The following is a 25,584-nucleotide window of genomic DNA, read 5'->3' on the forward strand; positions in this document are numbered from 1 at the left end:
TGTTGACAGATGTCACGTGATGTCTAGTTATGTGTCCACAATACATGTCAACACAGAGATTACATGAAACATCACAGCAAACATGTTGCTTATGTCCATCGACACGTTATTCACATGATGCTGTAGGAGCACACGTGCTCAGCGTTTTCCTATGATCAGCACTATTAATGCACACTGAGCTGCTGGGAGCACTGGCACTAAATCAGATGACTATATAATACACAAATGTATCTTCTTCACATTGTGCTTCTACGCTGCTGCCCTGTCAGATGTGTTTAAAGGAGAGGAGATGTTCTGCCGGAGCCACATGTGCAAGCAGTTTACTAAAAAGTTGACTCTAAAGTCACAAATTCATTACAGCCAGATGAGTTCAGTGTCTGTGGCAGATTAGAGTTGCTGATTCTGACCCGAAGCTGCGTTCAAAAGCTGAGAGGCATCATTAAAAGATGGACGGTGGATGGAGGAGTCGCGATGTGTTCGTGTCCTTCAGGTCTTTGAGAACATCCAGCTGTTTGTCCTGAGGCGCGCGTCGCGTCGCTGCAGTGAAACCACTGTTGTTATTTTTTTGGGGAAAAGGAAACTGTACAACAAAAGATCATCATCATCATCATCATCATCTTTAGACCAAAGTAAAACACATCTCTCAGCCTTCACAGTGGTTATCGGGCACCATGAAGACGCTCCCACCTCTCAATAATCAATAATCAATAATCCTCCAGGAGCAGCTCCTGAGGGAACTTCAACCTGCATCACATTAACACGTCTTTAAACTTAACCACGTCATTCATACTAAAATCCAACCAGCAGTTTACAGTGTGATGACATGGTGTGAATCAGGTTCCATTGAAGGACTGAGTGGTAAATTGGAGGAAGAAAGGACTGTGATTCAACATCTTAGGGGTAAGAAGAGATCAATTCTACGGCTGTTCTCCACCTTTTAATTTATTAATACAGTTAAATTCATTTTTGTTTCTCATACCGTCTCCTTCAGGTACACAATACTTCCACCTAAGTCTCTGGTTTGTTTTGTAGGACGCTGACCGACAGAGTTGCTCCTCAACCTGTTTCTAATTTGATCCACACCTGCTCACATAGCGACAGGACACCAACAGCCTTCCTAGTTTATGTACAGTTCTTACTGGGAAAGTTCAGGGACGACATCTAACACGTGGCTCCTTTACTAGTTTTCTGTTCCTCAGGGACGGCGGGGATCTACACACAGGGCCGTCGGGTTTAAAGTGCTTTGACGGAGGTCAACGAGCTGCTTATAAAACAAAGATTGTGGCGATGGGAGAAGGTTTTGGTCGTCTCGACCAGGTTTCAGTCAGAAATACGTCAGAAAGAAGATACAGGAAGTAAACCGCAGTACATTCACTGATATCACCAATCTGTCAGTCAAACTTCATTCAAACCACTTTAAGTCAAACAATATTGCTGCACAGTCCTAAAACTTTGTCACGTATTTTGTGAAAATGTTCTTTCAAACTTTCGTGCTTATTTTCACAAATAAGATGAGAGCTGAACCAACGGAGGGACACATTATTCACCTCATAGAGAGGTCAGTCTGTTTGTTTAAATATTCTCTGTGCATTTTCAATAATAATATGAATAATATTGTAGAAAATTTCTAAACTTTTATGAAATACTTGAAGCTGAACTGGTACTTACAGATTCGTTTTTAGCATTTAAGTTTTATTTGATCTTCTAAACGGTCTTAGTGCAGATCCAGGCCTATTTACAGTTTGTTTCCACACAAGGTTTATTTTGTTCATGCTTGTGTCTTGTTGCTATTTTCAGCAACTCCGGTTTACTACAAATGAACTGCAATTAAAATTGACATAAAAGGGAAAATCCTCTGGTTTAGTAATGTAGGCAGCCGTGTGAGACTACAGAGTGGGACTCTGTCAAATTTCCACGCGGCAGCTGAGGCCATTTAATTCATGATTGGAAGGTAAGTAATTCACACTCAAAGCTCCCGATGCAGTTTATTTATTAACAACAACATCAGTGACGTTTGGAGCACTTTGCTCCTAATCATCGTTTCTAATAAATTAATTGCATCGGGAGCTTCGAGTGTTTGGATGCTTTGAGATTTTCCTCCACTAGTGGAGCCCAAAGAAGTTGACTTCAGTCCATCTGTCCATCAACACATCACTTCGATCCAGAGCAACATAACACAACGAATACCTGCCGGGTTACTGAGACATCTGGACATTTGACATGTTCTCCACATGACCTTTTCTTTTAGTGCCTTTGTTAAATGTCACATAAAGTGACATAAAGTGGTGGTGTGGTGACTAGTGACAACACTCGGCCATTAACATCACTGGTCCCATTACTCTGAAAGAGCTTCGCCAATCACCATAAAGCAAGACAATAACAGCTCAACAAAAGATGTTGTTGACTGGATTGTGTGTGAACACACTGCATCATAAATCTGCATCTGGAGCAGATGGTGTGGCTTTTTATTTCATCTGTACAACAATCATAGAAATGAAGAGTAAAAACTGTTGACGAAGCAGTTCGAGTATTTCAAATGGTCATAAAATGTCACTCATCAGTATTCGTACCATCATGCATCTCAAGAATAAATCACAAAATACCTCTTCTGTCAAAAATAAAAGTTTCAAAGGAGGCGATGACACAAAAACCTGATGAGAGCGCAGACAACACACACAACAACACAACTAAAAATCATTAAAAGTCTGACACTGAAGAAGCTGGATTCATCCGCACAGCAGCCGAGATCCTTCGGAGCTGCCGGTCTAGCTGGCGTCGCCCAGAAGGGTCAGTATGGAGCTGGCCTGCGAGGCGAGTTTACTGCTGCTGTGATCTGTCAGTTTACTGAGGCTCTCCTTCATATCCACAGAGTTCAACTCCTCCTTCATCACACCTGCAGCAGGTAAGGACGAAAAGACCGAGACAGAAGAGCATCAGACCGGTTACAGGAGTGGTGGGAAGGGTATTGTGTGAGCGTCGGCAGCTGTGTGTGACTGTGTGTGACTGTGTTGTGTACATGTGTGGATTGTGTGTCAGCTCCACGTCTCCTTTAAAATGAGGAACATAACAAAAGAGACAGATGTGCAGTCAGGACCGAACTCAACTGAGTTAATGCATTTTTGCCGACACCCTGGTAGGACTGTTTTCCAAGTCACAGTTTAGTCACTGTACTTTGTCCTATCTGGTTTTTTTTTCCATTTATTCAACAAAAACATCAATAGCTGAAATATTATTCTGTGGAAAGAGTACCCACACCCTCAACCCCAGAGGCTCCTATTACACCCTTCAGCAGAAATGACTTCATGTCTGCTTTTTGCCTAATTTTGTCCAGTTTATAACATCAGCTTTGGGAAGTTGGGACGCTGTGTAAAATGTAAATAAAAACAGAATGCAATGATTTGCAAATCACATAAACTCATATTTAATTTAAAATAGACCAAAGACATCAAACCGAATGTTGAAATGGAGAAATGTTCCTCTTTTATGAAAAATGTGTGCTTATTTTGAAATTGTTGGCAGCAACACGTCTCAAAAAAGTTGTGACAGGGTCAACAAAAGACTGGAAATGTTGTGTAAAGCTAAAAAAAAACACCTGGTGGAACATCTCACAATTAATTAGGTTACCATGGCGATAGATCAGTAATATGATTGTGTATAAAAAGATGATTTCAGAGAGGCAGAGTCTCTCAGCAGTGAAGATGGGGAGAGGTTCACCACTCTGAAGGACTGTGTTGGAAAATAGTGCAACAATCTAAGAATAATGTTCCTCAACGTAAAACTACAAAGAATTAGTGGATTTCATCGTCTACGGTTCATAATATCATTAAAAGATTCAGAGAATCTGGAGAAATCTCTGAACACAAGGGACAAGGCTGGAAACCAATATTGGATGGTGGTGATCTTCGGGCCCTCAGGCAGCACTGCATCAAAAACACACTATTCTGGAGTGGAAATCACTGCATGGGCTCAGGAACACTTGTGAAAACCATCGTCTGTGAACACAGTTCATCGCTGCGTCCACAAATGCAGGTTAAAACTCTCCAAAGAAGAAACCAGATAGAAACATGATCCAGAAACACCGCCGCCTTCTCTGGACCGAGATCATTGAAGATGGACTGAGGTGAAGTGGAAAACTCTGTTGTTAAAAGAAGAAGTGATGCAACACAGTGGTAAACACGACACTGTCCTAACTTTGTTGAGACGTGTTGCTGCCATCAAATTCAAAATGAGCAAATATTTTTCACAAAACATTTATATTAGTGTTGTCTTTAGTCTATTTTCTTTTCGTACTCAGGTTGTTTTTTAGCTCCTCTAACTGCTGGAGGTTGGAGGGTCACTTCGCCTTCTCAAAATGCTTCAATACAAGGAAAGATTTGTTTGGGTGCCAAAGAAACCAAGATCTTCGGTCCAACTCTGCACTGTACCATCTTGGTTAAGAATAAATGTCCCCCAGCTGCTGTGTAACCACACGGAAATGTTTATGATTTTGAGCTCGGTGTTCTTGTTGCACATTTGTCTTTTGTCCTCTCATGACAGCAGAAATTTGGTTTAGAACAAAATCTCAGTGATTTCTGAGTTGCTGTAAAATCAAACACTTACTGGAGTTAGCCAGGCTGCAGATGAGACCTAAAGCACTGAACTTGACCTCCACGGCTCCCACAGGATCCTCCAACATCTTCTTCAGCATCGGCAACAGCTCCGACTCCCTGAACGGATCCTTCATAGACTCTGCAGTGTTCACAAACATACAAACACGTCGGTAAACACACACATTTACATCATTTCTATTCAAACATGTCATATCAAAATCTTGCAATACAGCGACAACTCAGAAGTTTAAAGGGGTCCTGGTGTTTCTCTTGTTGTAGCACATTGGGTTTAAACGTCGTTTCTATCAGTAGTTTAAATCCTAAAAAACACGTCATGAGTGTTTCCATGCAATGCTTCAGTGTTCTCTTGATAAAATACAAAGAATCATTTTGCTTTCCTCTTTGTGTTCTTTGCTCCTGCATCATCACCACAGTGGAACTCAGCCTGCTGGGTATCGTATTTATAATCTCAGTCTAAAAACAGAGGCTGGTGAGCCTCCGGTGGACTCGGCCAACATTCACACAGCTGCTCATCTTCTCCCCTCCAAGTCGTCATTAATGGAATTAAAGACAAACATGGTGCATGATTTATTTTCTTTATGTCATCATCAGCTGCTTCTCATTAGCTGCCTTGTTTGATCAAAAGAAAGTGCAAAAGATTAATTAGAATTTAATTTCTTGTATAGCACGTTAGCATGGAGCTTTCCACAAACCTCAAACAGCTCAAACTCACCGTGGACGTGATGCCACTGTTACAATATGAAACTAATCCTCGTTTAATAACAGAGCTTATGAGGAAGAAGAGTCACTACGCATACATATATATACATATGTTTGCCCTTTAGGCTTTCTGATATGACATAAAAGATAACTTAAATATCCAAACCCATTTTTGAAGTATACAAAAAAAAAATCAGTCAAACATCAAGCGCTGAAAATAATGATAAAAATGAATGGAAACTATTCTGATGATTCTGCTAAATGATTGTAATCAGCTCAAATAATCACAGTCAGGCAAATATGGAATAAAACTTGACTGTCTGTGAGGGTGGTCGGGAAGTTTAGTAACATGCAAATATGTCTATTCATGTTTTATATGTCTATTTATGTCTGTCTGGTTTTAGTTTTTTTCACGCTGAGTGAAGTTACGACCGGAGTTAAATTCCTTATATGTGTAAACCTACCTGGCCAATAAACTGGTTCTGATTCTGATTCTGATAAAACAACATAGATGTGTATGTTACGGAATAGCAGCATGACGATAACAGACGAATCCACCAGCTGTGGACAACAAACCAAATGGACGTTTTTTTTAGTGCTGAAGCAGCGGAGAGTCGAGACGGGTTTCCACCTCAAACTCACCAGATGAGCTCCGGGCCACATCCAGAGAACAGCTGCGTTTCAGCTTCCTCTTTGTGGTGAAATACTGTCTACAATCTGTCAGAGCATCAAGGATCTCTGAGGTGGTAAAACTCTGTCATCTCTGGGTCACATTATGGTGCTACTTCTTAGGTTTAGGATTAGGGGGTCGACCGATTATCAGCCTGGCCAACTCCGAATATCGGTGTCCACTCAGGGGTGTTGAGCAATGTCCCGCCCACAGCTCTATCTGATTGGTTGCACCCCATGAGTAGTAGCCAATCAATGCTGAGAACTTCCCAGCAGCCCAGAGGACTCTTTCAAAGGTCAGACAGCAGATTCTGCAGAAGTTAGAAACACCACAGTAGTCTACGCTTAAGTTGCAAAAACACAGCAATCATATCATATTTGCTGTTTTTCAGAGTTTAACGACGCGCCCATTGCCTACTAGTCTTTCACTGATCGCCATCTTGGGAATGAATCAAAACACCATGTTCATGTGAACCGGTTTAGTTTCAGCTCATTATGAGAGTCATTCATGCATTTTTCTGTCACTGGAAGTCGTGCTAGTTTCTGTGCTGCTGCTCTTCTGTTAGCTTTCTGTGTATCTGTGTTTCTCACAGAGGCAGCGCAGCAGAACAGACGAGGCAGAAGAGAAGCTGAACGTTAGTCGAGTTGATAACGACGACACTCGTGACGTGACTGTAAAAAAGGCGCAATAAAAGCCCAAAGTTAAGCTGTCAATGGACAAACTTCAACCTCGGACGGACACGTGCAAGTGTATCAGCTGCAGTCAAACTCTGCAGGAACTCTGAAAGTGCCTTACCGATGTCAATGGCAGACGCTATCGCCAGGGCAACCAGAGCCTCATTCTGCATGATGACGTGCTCGCTCGTTGCCATGGAGATAAGGTGCCGAACCCCATCTGCTTTGGCTACCGCGCGAACAACTTCCTGTCAGCGAGAGGAAATCAGACTGCCATTAAATGAAGTATGACGAGCACGAAGAGAGACACTCGGTCTTCAGCTGAAAGCGGTCGGCTCATCACCGGGCGGCTCACCGGGCTGCGGCTGTGCCGGATGAGAGCGGCCAGCAGGCGGCAGGCTTCTCCTCGCACTCCCGCGTGGTCTTTGGCTTCACACCACTCCATGATCCGAGCCAGCAGCACGGCGTCTCGGCCCAGAACCAGCGCCGCCTCCTCTGCAGCACACAGAACAGCAGAGAGGAGGAACAAACACGTCAACACTAAACATCCAAACCACAGAGGAAACGCTGGAGACAACTTTAAACAGGTCCAGCTTGTGATGAGGACGCGTCTCCAGGAGAAATAGAATAATCAAGTGGATTTATGTTACTGACCATAAGACCGGTGGACTCATCCAGGAAATATGCGGTTTGGTGTCCAACGGAGCCGGGGGGAATTTAAAAAATGTAAAGGTAACCCATAACGAACAGGAGACCGATCACCCCCCCGCCCCCCAATCCCCCCTCTCCGCAGCCTGATAATAAACCATTCAACGATGACACCAACGTTCCTGACCTGTCCTTCCTCTCTCTGACCTCTCTGATGCTGGAGGCCCGTGGACACTTCTCTCAGGACCGAGCAGACACATGAAAACATGTTGATTTCTGGGTACAATAAATAAAGCAGCAGATATGTTGGCAGGTGATGCATTCGAATGCTTCAGTTATTTCCTGTTCTAATGGCAGCTTTCGTGTCTGTTTCAGCTCAAATGGAAGTTGAGCTCCATGTGATGCTTTGTTCTTTGGATCCTGTCCCGCCGGCTCCGTGTCTCTGGTTCTGTTCGGGTCACAGTGCTCGTGCTCCTCGTCAGTAAAGGTCTTGGTTACTTAAACCTGCCTCCATGTAACAACAGTTAGTGGTCCATTAGATATCTTCTGGACGAACGACTGAATTTCTGAGTCCAAATAAAAAAATATTGTGTGATAGTAGCGCCACGTGACACAGAAGGAATCACATCTGGAGACTGTAATTAATCACGGCATGCATTAAGTTTCATGCCTGGATGTTTAAAGTCCTGCGACGGTTCTGCTCACCTTGTCCATCCACCATCATGCGCAGCGTCCCGAGCAGTTTAAACTGAACTGGAGGCATGTCGGAGCGCAGCAGAGTCTTTATCCTCTCCGTCACTCCGTCCTCCAGCATCCGCACTTTGTTGGTGGCTGCAAGACACACATGCAGGTTCACTTCACAGGTGTGTGTGTGTGTGTGTGTGTGTGTGTGTGTGTGTGTGTGTGGGTTAAAAAAGGTATATTTGAACCTCCCTGTCCTTTTGAATCTAAATAAAACCATGTTGACTTTTAGAAACATGTTTCTTCCTGGTTGACCGCTGTCCTGTATTTTGCTGACAGTGAAACTTCTTGGAGTTATTTTTCAGAAGGTTTGTGAGGATGTTTCCTGGTGATGAACACACACACACACACACACACACACACACACACACACACACACACACACACACACACACACACACACACACACTAAACGCCTCTAACAGCTCCCAGTGTTCAAACTTCAGTGATTTATTTGTGTTTTGCTTTGAACACATGAACAATTGATGGTTTAATGCCGACGCTCACAAATATTTAACTCGTCACGCCGCTGGAGGTTGTTTCACGTTACCGACATCCAAGACGACATCAGCTCAATGGACGGGGATTTACAGAGAAATGCAAGAATGGAGTTTCCATTCAAATCACATTTCATAACAAACCAATATATATATAGTTTAAAGAAAATGCTAAAAAAGCACAACCTAATGAAGAAATCTCAGTTAAGCATTCTGGGTATGTAAGCGTCTTATAGGCATTTTATATTAAATGATGATATTTATTTTAGTTGATCATAGTCGATTTGTTTTTTCTTGTGTTTGTGTTTTTTCTCTGTTCTTTGTTCTATAAGGTGTTTTTTCACCGTGTAAAATTATAAAGACAGCTGGAAAAGCAGCTGCTGCCATGCAAAAGCTGATGGGGATCCAAGTAAACAAACAAACAAACAAACAAACAGTACCCGGAATGGCGAGGTTTCTGAGCGCGCTCAGTCCAGCATGCTGAACGGACACGTCTCCTTCGTCCACGTGCTGCTCCAGCAGGGTGAGGATGTGAGGCACCACGCCGCGGTCCAGCATCTTCACACAGTTACTGTCTGAGAGACACACAGCAGGACATTTGGAAAACATCTGCTGAGAGGCACGTGTGTTTTTGAGCCATTTCTATGCTGCTGTTGGAGATGCCAACGAGCTTCAAAGTGCTGACAGGAAGTGCAGATGTTGGGGACGTAGAGGTGATGTCACTGAGATGTCTGCGTTCGGTTTGTCTCACCGTTCCGGGCGAAGTTGGCGATAGCGAGGGCTCCCGACAGCTGCAGCTGGGTGTTGGAGCTCTGCAGCCAGGACAGGACGTCCTGGTATACCAGACCAGATCCCTCACCGAAACACTTCTGCATCGACTCGTCTGACACACACACACACACACGCACACACACACACACACACGCACACACACACACACACGCACACACACACACACACACGCACACACACACACACACGCACGCACGCACACACACACACACGCACACACACACACGCACGCACACACACACGCACGCACACACACACACACGCACGCACACACACACGCACGCACACACACACGCACGCACGCACACACACACACACGCACACACACACACACACGCACGCACACACACACACACACACGCACACACACACACGCACACACACACGCACGCACACACACACACGCACGCACGCACACACACACACGCACACACACACACGCACGCACGCACACACACGCACACACGCACGCACACACGCACGCACGCACACACGCACGCACACACACACACACACACACACAGACACGCACACACACACACACACACACACACACACAGACACACACACAGACGCACACGCGCGCACGCACGCATACACACACACACTTTTAACGTTACAATCCAACACAACCAGCAGCACTGACGTCACATCCCTGTATGAGGTAAACACGTCATATCCCGACTGGTTTAAATATTTGAGACAGATGTGGGATATAAACCGTCAACAGGGTGTTGAACAGGGATGGATGACGTTGCAGAAATGTTTGATACTGACTTTCATACATCTTACCGAACGGTTTACTTTCTTCACTACCAATTTTACACCATTAATTTGAACAAAAAGAAAATTAAAAAAACGAATCTGAAGTTTTCATGCGGTTTAGAGGGGAAGTGTGTGACTCGGTTGTTTCAAACAATTTACCGATGTTCCACAAACACCTCACATCAGTAGATATTGATAGCATCACTGGCTGCACACAGAGCAGCTCAGCCGACATGTGCTCACAATTAAAGGAATGAAAAAAGGTGTTCTAATGTCAGATTTACCAAACGGAGAGATTTTATCTGCGTGGGGAGCCAAAGTACATAAACGCTGAGGAGATTTACTCATGTTGATGAACATCTGGCTCTGAATGAGCCTGGTGTGTTTCCACATCCACATCTAAAGATGTCCGTCATCGCTCACCTCCTAAAAGCAGGGACACGATGAGGTTGGAGGCGATCTTGATGCTGCAGAGGTCGTGGGGGTCCGAACCTCCCTGCAGACAACGGATCATCTCCGATAGAGCCTCCGGGACTCCGGACTCTGCGAACTGCAGCTTCAGTGTGTCTGGTGGAACAGCACGTCCAGGTGAGCCTCAACACTTCAATCGTTAGCAACAGCTCACATGCACGTTTTAGTGTGATGTTGTAAATGTACAGCATCATGAGAAACAGTCCTCCTGGAGAGAGCTGCGAACGGAGCCTGAACATTTTGAACTAGGAGTCATATCTCAGGAGGGATTTAGGAAAACTTCTCAGAGCAAATAAAAGGACAGAAACCCTGATATCAGTGAGGAGGTGTGGTCGACCCCGTTGCTCGGTGACACATCCTTTTAAAAGATGTGATCGGTTGATCAAACGAACAGATGATAATGGTGATAATGATCACAGAATGAACAGTGACCTCCAGCGGACATAAAATGAACTGCGTGTCAGTAGAGGTTGTGAAAGTGTTTGTGTTTGTGTGATCGCTGCTGATGAAGGTTGAACAGACGACAGTCATTTCTACACTCAGCAAATATCTTCAGCACTTTCATGTCTGTGTTATTGAGTTGAGAAGTGAGCGTCTATGATGAGATCCACCACAAACATCATCCTGCAGACAGAATCTGGAGACTTTCATGAACCTCATTCAGAGTCTGAAGAATATTTCTCTGATCTCGCTGGACTTCAGCAGTTTTCTCCTCTGATTAAGAAATTCTTCATCCAATTAAAAGTCCTCCTCCCTGCTCCGTAAAGTTTTTCACCCACCTGAGGAGCTCTCTTACTGGTTAATATGTTTTGTGAATGACTTTTTATCTTTAAAAGGATCTACTCTGAACTTTAAGGGGAAATTCTTAGAAAACGTAACAATTCTAAGAATCTTCTTTTAGTTCGCGGATGACCGCTGATGTTTAAGATCCTTCACATCCATCTATCTTCAGTGTTTGTGATATAATCATACACTTCTCGCCTCAGTGAGGACGCTGCACTGATCAAGGTTTTTCACAATAAAGTGTCAGATCACGGTGATGTGATAATTTCAAGCAGGAAGTGACCATATTTGGACGAGCTGGGGGAGGAGCCAGCGGTAGATCTGATTCGATCTGATTGGAAACCTGACGATATTACGTCCCGCCCACCGATAGCTGTAACCTGACTGCACCACAGGCCTGTCAATCAAACAGACACGCCCCCAAAAACAGGTCTTCTTGAATCTTCTTTTCTAATGAATGAGGGATTATTTTCAGATGGACCTCCAGAAAACTAATAAGAAGGAGTGACTTTAGCTAACAACACCGAGATAACTGATGGACACATTTTATTCACTTTGGATTTGATGAGAGAAGTTGAATGGGAGTCTATGGAGCCGGAGGCTTTTTGGAGCCGACCTCTAGTGGCACTCGCTGGTATTGCAGCTGAAGACACTTCTGGATCGGAACCATTTTACAGACCTGAAGCTACCAACACTTTTATATCCGGTCTGTGGTTTAAACTCTCCTGCTCCGGCCTGCTGTTGTTTATGGGCTGCTCTGCAGGGTCAGTGACCTCCGTGTAAACAGTCGAAAAATCTCCCAGTGATTCTTCTCTTCATCAGTAACTTTTCTAACCTCTTTCCTGCAGCATCCTGCACATCTTACCGCTCTCTCCCAGTGAGCCCAGTATTTCCAGGATGACGTGTCGGCGCTCAGCGTCAGGAGCCCGTTTCAGCTGAGTGGTCAGAACGTCGGCCACGTCCAGCTCGGCCAGCGCCTCCCGAGCAGAGTCTGCAAACACAGAGATCTTTAACTATAAACGGTGTTGAAGTGATCACACAGTACGTCTGACATCTACATTAACACTGCAGCTCCTCTCTTCTTCATTACAGTCAGTCAACTTTCTTCTGGGACCAGCTGTGGTTCATCTGTTTTACAGGTCAGGAAACACTGAAGTCGGATCTGGACTTCTTTTATTCTTCTTCTCTCTGATTCGGCTGTCACAGTTTTAAAACTACAGCGGCCTGATGTGGTGCCACGAGATGATAAAGGTGCTCGTCAGCATATACTGCACCTTTGGACCTGTCAGCAGTTCAGACTGTGTTTATGTGACTCAGCCAGAAGGATGGAGAACGCAACACACGGATGACCAAGAATCACCCGGGCTACCCTGCAGCTGTGAGGGACGAGTCTAAACACTGAGTCACTCAAACGAGAGCTAATTACTAATAAATCACTACTACGACAAACAGAGCACTCACCCATGTCAGCCAGGTTACAGAGGGCCAGCAGGCACACGTTGACCAGCGGGTCGTTCTCTGGATACTCCCTCATGATGGTCACCAGTCTGGGGATCACACCGCTCTGGACCAACTGGTCCTGCTGGTACGCTGGTGAACAGGTAGGACAGAGAGAGGGGAGGGATTCAGTGAGAAAGTGAGGAATATATGAGATCAGAACATGAACTGGAGGCTTCATAACGTTCACAAACCAATGATGACCTCACGCTGGTTGATGTTTACACGTAAGTGATGTAGAGATGATTCTTCCATACAATACGTAAAGTGATGGTGAAAACGAATCAGGTTTTTTTCAGTCACATATCTGGTGCCTGTTTGAACCTGCACACTGACTCTCTGTCTGTCGCTCTCTGTAAGCTTCAACACAACGCAGCCTCTGCCTCATCATCACACTCTTCATCATCCTCACTGTCAGACCGCACTCACAGTTGTCGAAGCAGATGCGTCCGATGGCCCTGCCGGTGTTCAGCAGCATCTCCTGGTTGTTGCTGTTCAGATGGGGCACCAGCACCTTCACCAGGCCGGCCTCGATGCACGGATCCCGGACCGCAGCTGCAACACACACAGGGACGACACGTCACCTCCTGAACGCTGCTGCTTCCCTGTTGGAGCTGTGTGGCGGCGTGGTGTCAGAGAGTCTTCCTCCATCACGGCAGCAGAAGGTGTAGAAGCAGCACGATGTCTCAGTCACTCACCGTGTGCACAATATAAACCTGCTGCCCCCCACATGAGCGTAACGTGGATGCAGCAGCAGGAGAAGGTTCGAAGCAGCACACGGACCACCGATTTGGACTCACTAATGTCTCTTCAATCAGAATAATTCTACACATAACGGCTTTAAAAAGAAAAACAGTTTTCAGGTCAACACTGTGACAAATGTTCCTATTTTTAGATTTATATCATCTATATCTGGTTGAACCGGAGCTATTTAAAGCCACAGTGCATTACATAGGTGGGATCAGACCCTGAGTCTGGCTTCACATCACATGCTGCACACTTTTTTTTTTACACTCAACATTTCTCTATAATTAAGCATTAAAGTGTTATTGTTGTTTTTTTTTTTAAAAGAGCAGCACCAGTCTTCTGCTGAAATCAGTCGAGGGGGGAAATGAAAGACAATTATATTCCTACTCTAATTGCCCCCAAAAGGCTCATCATGTGTGAAGTGATTCATGAAACAGCATGTGTGTTTGATATTATTAATGATATTACTAACACACAGCAGCGGTGTTGTACCTTCTCGGGCCATCTCCGCCACCACCAGAGCCACCTGGCAGCTCAGACTGCTTCTAGTCCGCAGGGCCAGAGCCAGCGTGGGGAGGATCCCGCTCCGCACAACCTCCACGGCAGCATCTTTCTCTAAGGACACACACACACACACACACACACACACACACACACCAGAAATACAGGAGGTCAGTTCACACACGAAATCCCTGATGGGACTTCAGGTGAATCAGTGTCTGGCTCAGACTTTAACAAGCAGTGATGTCACAGACATTTTCCCTCCTCCATCTCTTCTCCGCTGCCACTGTCACAGACTAAAGCTGACAGTATGACAGGACAACTACACCACCTTCACACCACCTGCTCAGTCTGCACACAAACTCCACGAGGATGTAGAGAACTTTTTGAGTTGAGGTTTAGGTTAAATAGGGAATAGTGGTTAGGGGGAGTTAGTCTGCAGGAAATGAAGGGGTTAAAAGCGCGACTGCTTGAGTGTGTGTGTGTGTGTGTGTGTGTGTGTGTGTGTGTGTGTGTGTGTGTGTGTGTGTGTGTGCAGGTGTGTTACGTAACTTACTCTTTTCCAGCAGCGAAGCCAACACTGTGTCCAAATGAGGCTTGAGCTCTTCCTCAATCAGCTCTGTGCTCACGCTGATGGCCTTTAATGCCTCGCTTAGAGAGTCTGAGAAACACGCACAAACATAAGTCACAGACAGGCCACAACAACAACGACAAATAATAATATACCAGCTTTACATCTCTTCTTTAACACCTTTCAGAAACACATGCATGAATATTAAATCTGAGGTAAATCAACAATATGAAACAGGAACAAAAAACAGTTAGTTTGTGTGTGAGCAGTAGTTAAACTAAACATATCCATCTTATATTAATAGCTATACCATAAAACCCAAATTATACAACAAGTAGTTCTGACCCAGAGATCTGATTAGTCAATTTACTCAAATCATCATGACATCACATCCTGCTCATCACTACAAATATCACTCCACCTCCTCAATGGGAATATAGAATTAGAATAGAATTTCATATAATATGTAATATAATGTAGTTTCTACTTGTTCTAGATCTATTAAATGACCCATTTGGTGAAGTCGGGTCTCTTTTGGTCCTTTTTGGTCGCTCTGAGCACCCGTACCGTAACACCACGGATAGTCACGCACTTACAATCCTAGAGGAGGCTAGCTGGACCGGTTTGGTTTGAACACATGACACGGAGTTAAAATGTTAAAAACACATGAGTCCATGGATATCTTTGTTCATCAGATATCTTTGTTCATCAGACGTCTTTGTTCATCAGATATCTTTGTTCATCAGATATCTTTGTTCACCAGATATCTTTGTTCGTCAGATATCTTTGTTCGTCAGATATCTTTGTTCATCAGATATCTTTGTTCCAACCAGACTGAGCTAGCTGATCAGTTTAGTGTTTCTATGTTCTGTATTTATTTAGTTGGAGACTAGAAGTCCTCTCTGTTGCTAGGTGGTTTCCAAGGGTCGGACTACTTCCTGGAGTAGTAAACATTACTTATGTTATATAAGAGTCTACTGACGCCACTGATTGTTTTCCAGTTGTTAGTCATACCTCGTATTGCCATGGAAACGGAGATCCCACTAATAAAAAGTTGTATATGTCGAGAGTGAGTTGCTCCAATATGAACACATTTAGATGATATGTTTTATTTAGTTGGTAACTTGTTGTATAATCACAATATTACACTGGAGCGTGTTTTAACGTCATTATTGGGACGAAAAAACTCATCTTTCTAAGTAATTGAATCAAACACTGAGACCTTGAGCTGTTAACTTGAGCTGTGATGTTGGACTTTCTTAAAATGGATCATCACTGATAGATGAAGAGTAAATCACAAAGACAAATGAATGTATACTTGGATTAATGATCCAACCCGCCTGGCTTCACCAGACAACGAGTCCCTGTGGACCGAGCCGACCAACATAAAACTCTGGGACTGAAAAAAGACGTCAAACAAACCGTGGACAGACACTGGAGGCGTGTGCTTATAGAGATAAGTTGGAGTGCCAACAGAAAGAAAGAAAAACATTTAAATGGTATTATAGATATCACAAATATCCCTCTCGGAAAAAAACTGTCACCAAACAGGAGACCCGAGAAATAAAAACATAAATTAGAGCTTACATGAAGAGAAAACTGAGGATGCATATGTTCGATCAAGACACAATGAAATGGAAAATGGAAGAGTTAATGATGAATGGTAATCCAACCCCTGCGTGTTTCACCAAAACCTGTTCAGCTCTGTGAATCTGACACGTAATAAGAACTGTTTCCTTAAAACCTCAGAAAAACACAGGAGCCGTGTGAGGAAGATCGGAGAGAGACTGAAATGAACGATGCCGTCAGAAGTTACACAGATAATAAACGAAAGACTGAACACGTTCACTGATGAGGAACACAGCGGTTTATCTCCAGTAGATGAAGGTCATAAATTTGTGTCATTATGCAGATGACACATCGTTGTTTCTGGAAAACAAAATAAAAGTTGTTCAGCAGTGAGAAACTGTTTCTTCTGGTTTAAAAACAAATATAAAAAAAATCTATCATAGTTTTGACGAAAAAATGATTGGAGAATAAAATATGCAGAACTTCCATTGTTACTGTCACTTGTCTTACATAATATATACTCACTATCAAATATCACTATCACACATTAGTTGTTGTTTATTTGTGTCTTGATGCTCCACATTATGTTACCGGATACGGAAAAACAAAGCGGTTATTGAGTTTTGGTACCCTGATATCTTTTTATGTATTACAAAAATATTTACAAAAATAATTATAAAACATGGTTGAAACGTGGAATCAAAGCAGTCAGGGAGATTCTCAGGTGTGACAGACTCTGATTGTGGATGTGGGGTAAAGATCCCGTCAGGACGCCCCAACGTCGTCGAGGGTTGGTTCTGCTGAGACAACCGACAGCCGGGACGAATCTCTGCTGATGCAGAATCAAGCCAAGGACACGTTCATGTCCTCACCTTATAACTGGGGAGTGATCTCTCTCCTCTCACTCCTTCACCTCATCAATAACGACGGACGTCAATCATCTGGATTTATGAAAACCATCCATAATCCTTTATTTTGAGAGTAGTATGTTTCATGTTCTTGTTTGTTATTCAGTTAACTATTGTAAGTATCATATTCACACAGCAAAATGATCCCAAGCCCATTTCTTTTTCTTTCTATGATGGTTTTAAATGTTAAAGCACTATAGTATCTAAAGAAAACACCATCATCCTGTTTGAAAGTGTTTTAAAGTGTAAATGTAACGTAAGATTTGTGATTTTCATGTCAGGCAGGAACCTGAAGACGGGATGATTCACACTGAGGAATTCAGGGACCCTAAAAGAGACAAACTCCTTGGCCATGAGGACGGTAAGTAGGTAGATTACTCAGATGTCACAGCATTTTGCAAAACTTATCGAACCCCTGGCAGATCGTCCTGCTTCATAAATACCTGCATTTGATGGAATCTTGTGTGTTAACACTGAGAGATGGTGGAGCACGAAAGAAATCTCTGACTTAATATAATGAGCGTCTAGTGGTTGTCTGCCTCACCAACCAGTCAAGTTACAGCTTACATTCATATCTGACCAAACTCATTAGATGATGCTAAGAAGAAGCTGTACCTTCTAAAACATTGATGGTTCACACACAACTTCAGTCCTGAGAGCTGAAGATCGATCCAATCAGAACAGTTTGGAGATGATATCTCTTAGAAATAACCACACAGAACCAACGTTTGTTCATCCCGTTCTCAGGGAGGGAGGTTCTTGAGGGCAGCTGGTTTGGAGAAGAACCTTCACGCCAACGCAGGGTGTGAAATCACATGTTTGAAGAGACCTAACTACACCTGACGTCCTCCCATCTACGGCTGTGTTCAGACTGCCTGCCCAAATCACATTTTTGTCAAATCCAGATAGATTTTTTTTGAAAGTCTGAACAGCAGAAAAAAACACATGAAATGCGATTTTTGCAATTCAGATCCAAACCACATCTAGAGGAGGTTTGAAATGTGATTCCAATCAGATTTTTGCCGATGCGTCTTGGTCCAGACGCTCCGCTGGCTCGGATCAGATTCCTGGCGTCATAACGTCATTTTCTGAGCGACAGAGTGAGCAGAATCTCTGCTGCCGCGAGCAGAGCGCTATCAGAAGCACTAGATGTTGCCGCTGTAGACGACAACGACAGCCCACGGACAGAGTCCGAAATAAACGGTCCGCTGCCACTTCCGTGTTAGGAGCTGCGCGTATGCCGTTACTATAGCAACCGATGCACGATAAATTGGTGATGTCCAGAAACGCCAAATCCGATATCTTTACTTTAGCAATAGTGCAGATAGTCAATCCTAAAGATCTGATTTGAGAAAAAAAAAAATCAAATTTTCCTGCAGTGTGAACACGACCCTCCTGGGTGTGTCTGTTTCATGGACACTCCCAGGAAGCTGTAGAACTCCGCCCCTTCGGCCTGCAGAGCCTCTCCTCCCTCCAAACACAAGAACAAAGAGGCTCCGACAGTATGTTTAGTTACCTTAAAGAGGATGGAAACAGCCAGTTAGTGATACGAAATCATCCATTTCCAATGAATGGACAATGGATTGTTGGGACGGCTTTTGGAGTGTTTAAATGTGCACACCACATCAGCTGTTCAGTGAACCACCACCTTCTTTAGGAGTTTCCTCAGAGGGTGTACTCGGGCCGGTTTGGGATTGGACCCATGTGACCTCCCTCTGTCTCTGCACACCTGTTCCTCATCAGGAATCATCACACCTGCCGCCTCCTCCTCACTACCGAGTCGCTGCTCTGACGATCCTCCCCGTCGGCATCGTCCTGCGATCCACAGCCAACTTTTTTAAAACAGATTACATTTGTCTTTTTACCTTCTGATCTGCGTCCAGTCCTCCGTTTATTACAAAATATTGTGCTCTTGGTGAGCCATCTGTCACCAGCACCACACTCTGCTTCACTCAAACACTGACACACTCTTGTTGTTCATGGTGGAGATGAAGGGCGACATCATGTTCACACATTTATTCAGTTCTATTCTCTTTATTGCCACGACGTTTGGATTCAACATGTCGCCAAAGCATAAACTTATACATAAATAGTAGAATATAAAAGATAAAATGATCAAACACATCTTCTATTGTCAATCTGTCTTCTCCCAGCAGGTGTCAGTGAGTCTTCTGGGAGGACAGTCTTTAAAGACATTATCAGGAGGAACTTTATCAAGAAGTCTTCTCTAATTTATTTATATTTTGAGCAGCTTCTCAGAAAATGAATTTCAGTTTCAAGATCTCCTGTTTCTTCTTCGTTCTTTAATGGTGACCAGTTTCAACAAGTCTGTGATCACTGATTCTATATTTAGTCGGGGTTTGTATTTTATAGGTTTTATTTGGCTCAGATATTTTGCTAATTGAAATTCTCTGTCTAGTAAAATGTAGCATTCTAGTTTATGTATGAATTGGATTCCTGTTTTTTCAGTTTAAAATATCTTTGTTTTTTTTCTTTATCTATTTGGATTATTTGTGAGTTGGGGATTATTTTCGTAGTATTACTTTGACATCTGATTTCCAGATATTGTTTCCTGGGTTCAGATATCATTCTGTGTTGGTATTTTGAGTCTGACTCCATCAAGTCTTTTCATTGTTCTTTTTTAAATCTTAATTAAAGGAGGGAAGTCTCCCAGCTCGGCTCTGCAGCCGATGTTTGGACAGTTTTAACGGACTCTTCGTAGGTTTTTACAGAACTCCACGGATCTTTTCCACTGGGTTGAGTCCCATTTTTCTCTTTTAATTAATGGCTTCCAAACTTCACTTGCGCACTTCAGATCTGCACTGATGCGTCTCCAGTATCTCCATGGGTACCACAGGTCATTCACAGAAACACCCGAGTTAGAAAGGGTTTTATGTGAGGAAACAGTCAAACAAAATAAAGTGTGTTGACTGAAAACCATTTTAATGTAAACCAATCTTAGATCTTATTCTGTGCAGTGTGCAGCTGAACGCCGTGGGCGAACAGAAACGTTGGATCGGTGGTTTGCGTCAGCAGGTGCAGAGTGTTTGTCCTGGTTTTGGTCTGTGCTTGTTTTAAGATTCGGTTTGTTCCCCGTCTCCTCTCTTCCTGTCTCGTGTTTACCGAGCACAAAGAAAAGTCCATATGAACGACGCCCTGTTGTGATATTCGGAGTTGTGACGTGTTTGCTGACGTTTCCAGAAAGGTCAGAGGTCATGGAAGTTCATGTTTTGGTTGGATGTTAAGTTAATATAATTGTAATTTTAGCCACGTAGAGTTTGTCTTCATAACTTCGATAACAGCCGACGTCTGAGGAAAATGTGGATCTTCCCAACAGCCTCATCTTTTTCCTCCGAGTCTTTGTGTTTCCTGTATTACGACTTTTCCAAAACAGAAATGGACGAGCCACACGGAGGTGAGATTTATGTTTAATGTGGAGAATTTTCAAAACAATTTGAAAAGAAAAACAATGTAAGTTTTTAATATGCATGCTCAGCATTCATCCATCTCACACAGGAATGTCTCACCAAACACCAGATTTACAAACTCCGTGAGATAAATCTGGTGCTTTAATCCGCATGTGTGAACCGATCAGTGTCTGGCGTCATCGATGTCCTGGAGGATCCAATCTGTCGGCAAAAATAAAGGTGAACACAGAAAATATTACAAAACAAAAGAATGGAATATCACATTAAGGTAAAGAAGGTAAACTGATTCTTGGTGCGTTCGGTTTGTACTTCGAGGAGCGTATTTTTAATGTCACCTGTTTTAATTCTGCGTGTTCAAATACCTCAACTTCAAAATAACACAATCAGTGTGAAATAATACATTTCTGAATAATTGAACATTTCAGTGATATGAGCCAGTTTTCTTGTGTTATTAAGGATTCATACAGAAGTCATTGAGTTACTGTTACTTCTCCGACAGCGTAGATTTAAATATTCACATGTAAACATCTTTTAGAAGGTTAAATATTTTTCAATGCTGCCTGGTAAATTAAAAATTAAATAACTAGTTAGCGAGTTATCCTACCAGGTTAATGTCAGGGACTTTAACAGAGTACATTAGCAGACAAAAATGACCAACTTACCAAGCAAAATCTAAAGAAGATCCCCCAAAGTTCCTGCAGGAGTCCGACAGCGTCAGTTCAGTCGACGGTGTTGGCGGTGAATCGTAAATGAAATGTAAATGAATTATCAGTCGAAGTATTTCAGCTTCTGTGAAAGTGAACGATGTCATCGGGGCTCCAGTTCTAGATCGATACTGGCATGATGTCGTCTGATCAAATGAACAAACGGAACAAACCTATCCCGGTATGAGGCATCGGTAACAATAAGAAGTACTGCTGTTGATATCCCCAAAGGCAACTTCCCGGCTGGTTTAAATAAATATTGTTTTGTTGAATTTAACTTGGTTGTGATTTCATCCTTTTTACGTGCAAGTTTAAAATTGTTCCAACAGAAGCCACTAATGAATATAAACAAGAATGTTTGAATGCAGACGTATGTTGAATGTTGCTAGAATTATCATACTGGTGATATTTTAATGCATCAAAGGGTTCAATTAAGCATTTCTGAAGTGGTTTAGAGAATATTTCACAATATTGTGATATATAGCCTAAAAATATCACAATATCATTTTTATTGCCCAGCGCTACCTCAGTACATTTTGCATCACCTCTGACCCTCCATATTCATATGAACAGTAAGAGTGTTGGTCCATTTCAACTGAGAGTTAAAGGAAACACTCTGCATACTGTAGAAAAAGAGAGGATGTGAGGTTTTTATGGATGTCTTCACACCAACTATCAACCATCAGTGATGTCATCAACCATCACCCATCAGTGATGTCATCGTTGGTTTGAAAACATTATGAATCCTCCAGTTCAGATTCTGTCCGTCACCATTTTGTTAGTTCGGAGCGGTTTGGAGCAGGAAGTGACCATATTTGGACGAGCTGGGGGAGGAGCCAGCGGTGGATCTGACCGATCTGATCGGAAACCTGACGATACTACGTCCCGCCCACCGATAGCTGTAACCTGACTGCACCACAGGCCTGTCAATCAAACAGACACGCCCCCAAAAACAGGTCTTCTTGAATCTTCTTTTCTAATGAATGAGGGATTATTTTCAGATGGACCTCCAGAAAACTAATAAGAAGGAGTGACTTTAGCTAACAACACCGAGATAACTGATGGACACATTTTATTCACTTTGGATTTGATGAGAGAAGTTGAATGGGAGTCTATGGAGCCGGAGGCTTTTTGGAGCCGACCTCTAGTGGCACTCGCTGGTATTGCAGCTGAAGACACTTCTGGATCAGAACCATTTTACAGACCTGAAGCTACGAACTCTTTTATATTCAGTCGGTGGTTTCATATTCAGTCTGTGATTAGCACTAACCTGCAGTGCTTCTATGACATGTTTTACGATACACCAGTGGAGTTCAGGAATACAGTAGCTTCAACACAACGCTGGTAGTCTTAAAAAAAAAAAAACTCTTTCAGGGTTTCGAGAGATCTCCGATTACATATTGTAAATAAGCAGGATTAAATAAAATATTCATAATGATAAGATCATCAGCTCTTCTATCGTTGTTGAACATACTCATTCAGTATGATCATAAAGAAACAAGCCTGCAGCAAACAGTTGTCTTATTCATTCAGTGTCCATAGTCTTCCCTTAACTTTAACTCTGTGTTTTAATGGCCTCACCTTAACAATACACGACACCTATATTATTTGCCATGACAACAATCTTCCTCTAGGACCTGAACTACCCCCCAAGCGAGAATAATGCTGTTTTTTTTCTAGACTTGTCCAATAATGTCAATAAAGTGATGAGTTTCCGTTCACCTGATCGAAGCCATCTGAACTGAAATATCTTCAATATTAATAAAACACACTCTTAAACCACACACAGCGCAGGCTTTTCATTCTTCTTAAACACATACATTACAGTGCATGACACACATACACACGCATACACACACACACACACATACACATACACACGCATACACACACACACACACACACACACATACACACGCATACACACACACACACACACATATACACACGCATACACACACACACACACACACACACACATACACACGCATACACACACACACACACACACACACATACACACGCATACACACACACACACACACACACACACACACATACACACGCATACACACACACACACACACACACACACACACACACAGCGAGGAGAGACCTGCAGATGGTAATCACCTGAGCTAATCCCCTGAAAGTCGAATGAAAATAGCCTGAGTGGAGGGGCCTATCAGGCTGATACCCAGCCAGCTACGTCAGGATCTAACCCACATGCCCTCCTCTGTGTGTGTGTGTGTGTGTGTGTGTGTGTGTGTGTGTGTGTGTGAGAGACCATGTGCACGTGTTCGTGTGTTAGAGAGCAGCCCAGCAATTTCCTTTTCAGCCTCATGGTGTTCTGCCAGGGAGTCCCCGGGGTGCTTATTACCGCTGCTTCAACCCTGCTGCATGTTCCCACACACACACACACACACACACACACACACACACACACATGTGCCGAGTGGTGGTCATCACAACAAGTACACAATGTAACCCGCGGCAACAGCAGGACCAAAGACGCACATCTGTTCACTGATGCTCAGGACGTCTCCGAGCTGGTAGATGTGTGATGCTGCCTCTGTGTGGTGAGAGGTTAATCGGGGACAGGCTGTGCAGATTATCTGAATTGTTTTGGTCCGTGCCGCACACACAGATATGAAAGGAGCCGCTGCCGCCTCAGAGGAGCAGCGAGGAGCAGCGAGGAGCAGCGAGGAGGCTGCACAGCTCCACACGGGGCGGCGCTGGCGCTGATGGTTGAGCCTCTGCTTGTAATGCATGATGGGATAGTTTGCAGCTACACACTGTGAGTGTCCCCAGGACGCTCTGCTCCGAGCCCGGGGAGTGGTGCAACCTCACGCCTTGCACCAAAACACACCGGACAATCTTACATTTTATGCAGTACAATAAGAAAAAAAAAAGAAAAAAGAAAAGAGGAGTCCTTGTTTTACTGATGGGAAACAGTTCTTTGACAGGTGGTGTGTGTCTGTGTTATCCAACATTAAATCATCTTTTTATCTACCTAGTTATCTCTCTCACACACACACACACACACACACACACACACACACACACTCAGAAGATGGATAAACATGGAGCTACTCACCGGTGTCTGTCATGGCTGCTGGTCGGCTCTCTCCTGGCTGGCTCGCTGCCTCTGCCTGTGAGCAACGTGTGTGTATGTGTGCGGTGCGTGCGTGCGTGCGTGCGTATGTGTATGCGTGCGTGCGTGCGTGTGTTTGTGTGCCTCCCTTCCTGAGGTCAGGTGTACCCCGACTTTGTGTCTCTCTTGGTGTGTTTCTCTCTCCTCCTTTGCCTCGTTCCCTTAATCCCATCACCCAGCTCTCTCTCTCCTCCCCCCCTCCCTTCCCTGCTTGCACCGCGCATGCGCCTCCTTTCTCCGCTAATTGGCTCTCTGTTCCCAGCTGCTCCTGCACTCTCAATTCACAAATTCATAACATCTAATGTCCAAACTCTTTATAAGAATGTGATAACCAAACATTTACAATAAAAACATAGGCTTTATTGAAACAATTTTTTTTAATGATAGCTCATTATTCACAGAAACTTATTTGTTTTTAACTCAGGAGAAGAACCTGAAAGCCAGACTTTACAGAAAGATGGATTCAGATCATGTTTATATTAAAAGACAAAGTCTGAATAAAACCAACTCACTGACATGAAGAACCTTTGTGAACCCACAGAGAGCAGTAACCTATTTGGATCCACCTGATCGACACAGATTAGCAGGGAATCAGGTTAACGAAGCAGCTGCGTTTCATTGTGACAGCGCCATCTAGTGGCTGAAGGAGAAAGTCAGTTGTTTTTTTTAATCCATTATCTTTATTTAGAACATAAAACAGAACAATGTCTCGCTTCTTTACGTCAGTCGAGTATCAAATGCCGTAAGGTCACACTTCCTAATATACAATACAATATTTCACAAAACAAAAACAAACAAACTAGAGCAAGGGGTTAAATTAAATCATATTTGGTCACGTGGGTTTGCCTTATTTTTCTTATATAGTTGTTTAGGAGTGAGAGTAAACTTCTTCCACACTAGAGGATTTAGCAAATCCACATTTATGTATATATTGTTTGGTTACGATTATGATGTTGTTAACAAGACATTTAATTTGTTTGTCCTTCAAAGTTAATGCTTAATTCAAAGGAGAGGAAATCTTATATTTATGGATTTGGATTTGAACCAATCATGTAGGGATCTCCATCATCTTTGGATTCATTATAAACGAGATGTTCAGTTGTTTCTATATTCGTGCTGCGTGAATGACAGTTCTCTACCTCAAACTTAAATCTT

At 43.3% G+C, this 25,584-nt stretch overlaps 1 protein-coding gene across 1 annotated transcript; it reads right to left on the minus strand.

Annotated features, from left to right (window-relative positions):
* Nucleotides 1-2,444: 2,444 nt before the first annotated feature.
* On the minus strand, nt 2,445-24,611 carry LOC138213511 (rap1 GTPase-GDP dissociation stimulator 1). Its single transcript, XM_069174669.1, has 14 exons — nt 24,373-24,611; nt 14,652-14,756; nt 14,087-14,209; nt 13,277-13,402; nt 12,812-12,940; nt 12,216-12,341; nt 10,520-10,663; nt 9,291-9,422; nt 8,980-9,114; nt 8,007-8,132; nt 7,009-7,148; nt 6,775-6,901; nt 4,600-4,728; nt 2,445-2,893 (listed from the first exon to the last, which is right to left on the minus strand). Exons 1-14 carry the CDS (start codon nt 24,599-24,601, stop codon nt 2,766-2,768), a joined length of 1,899 nt encoding a protein of 632 aa, XP_069030770.1. The 5' UTR covers nt 24,602-24,611; the 3' UTR covers nt 2,445-2,765.
* Between the last annotated feature and the right edge of the window lie 973 nt (nt 24,612-25,584).

Source organism: Embiotoca jacksoni, unplaced genomic scaffold (assembly GCF_022577435.1).
Source record: "Embiotoca jacksoni isolate LCO1_2020_lvr unplaced genomic scaffold, fEmbJac1.0.p SCAF_60, whole genome shotgun sequence".
Lineage (NCBI taxonomy): Eukaryota > Metazoa > Chordata > Actinopteri > Embiotocidae > Embiotoca > Embiotoca jacksoni.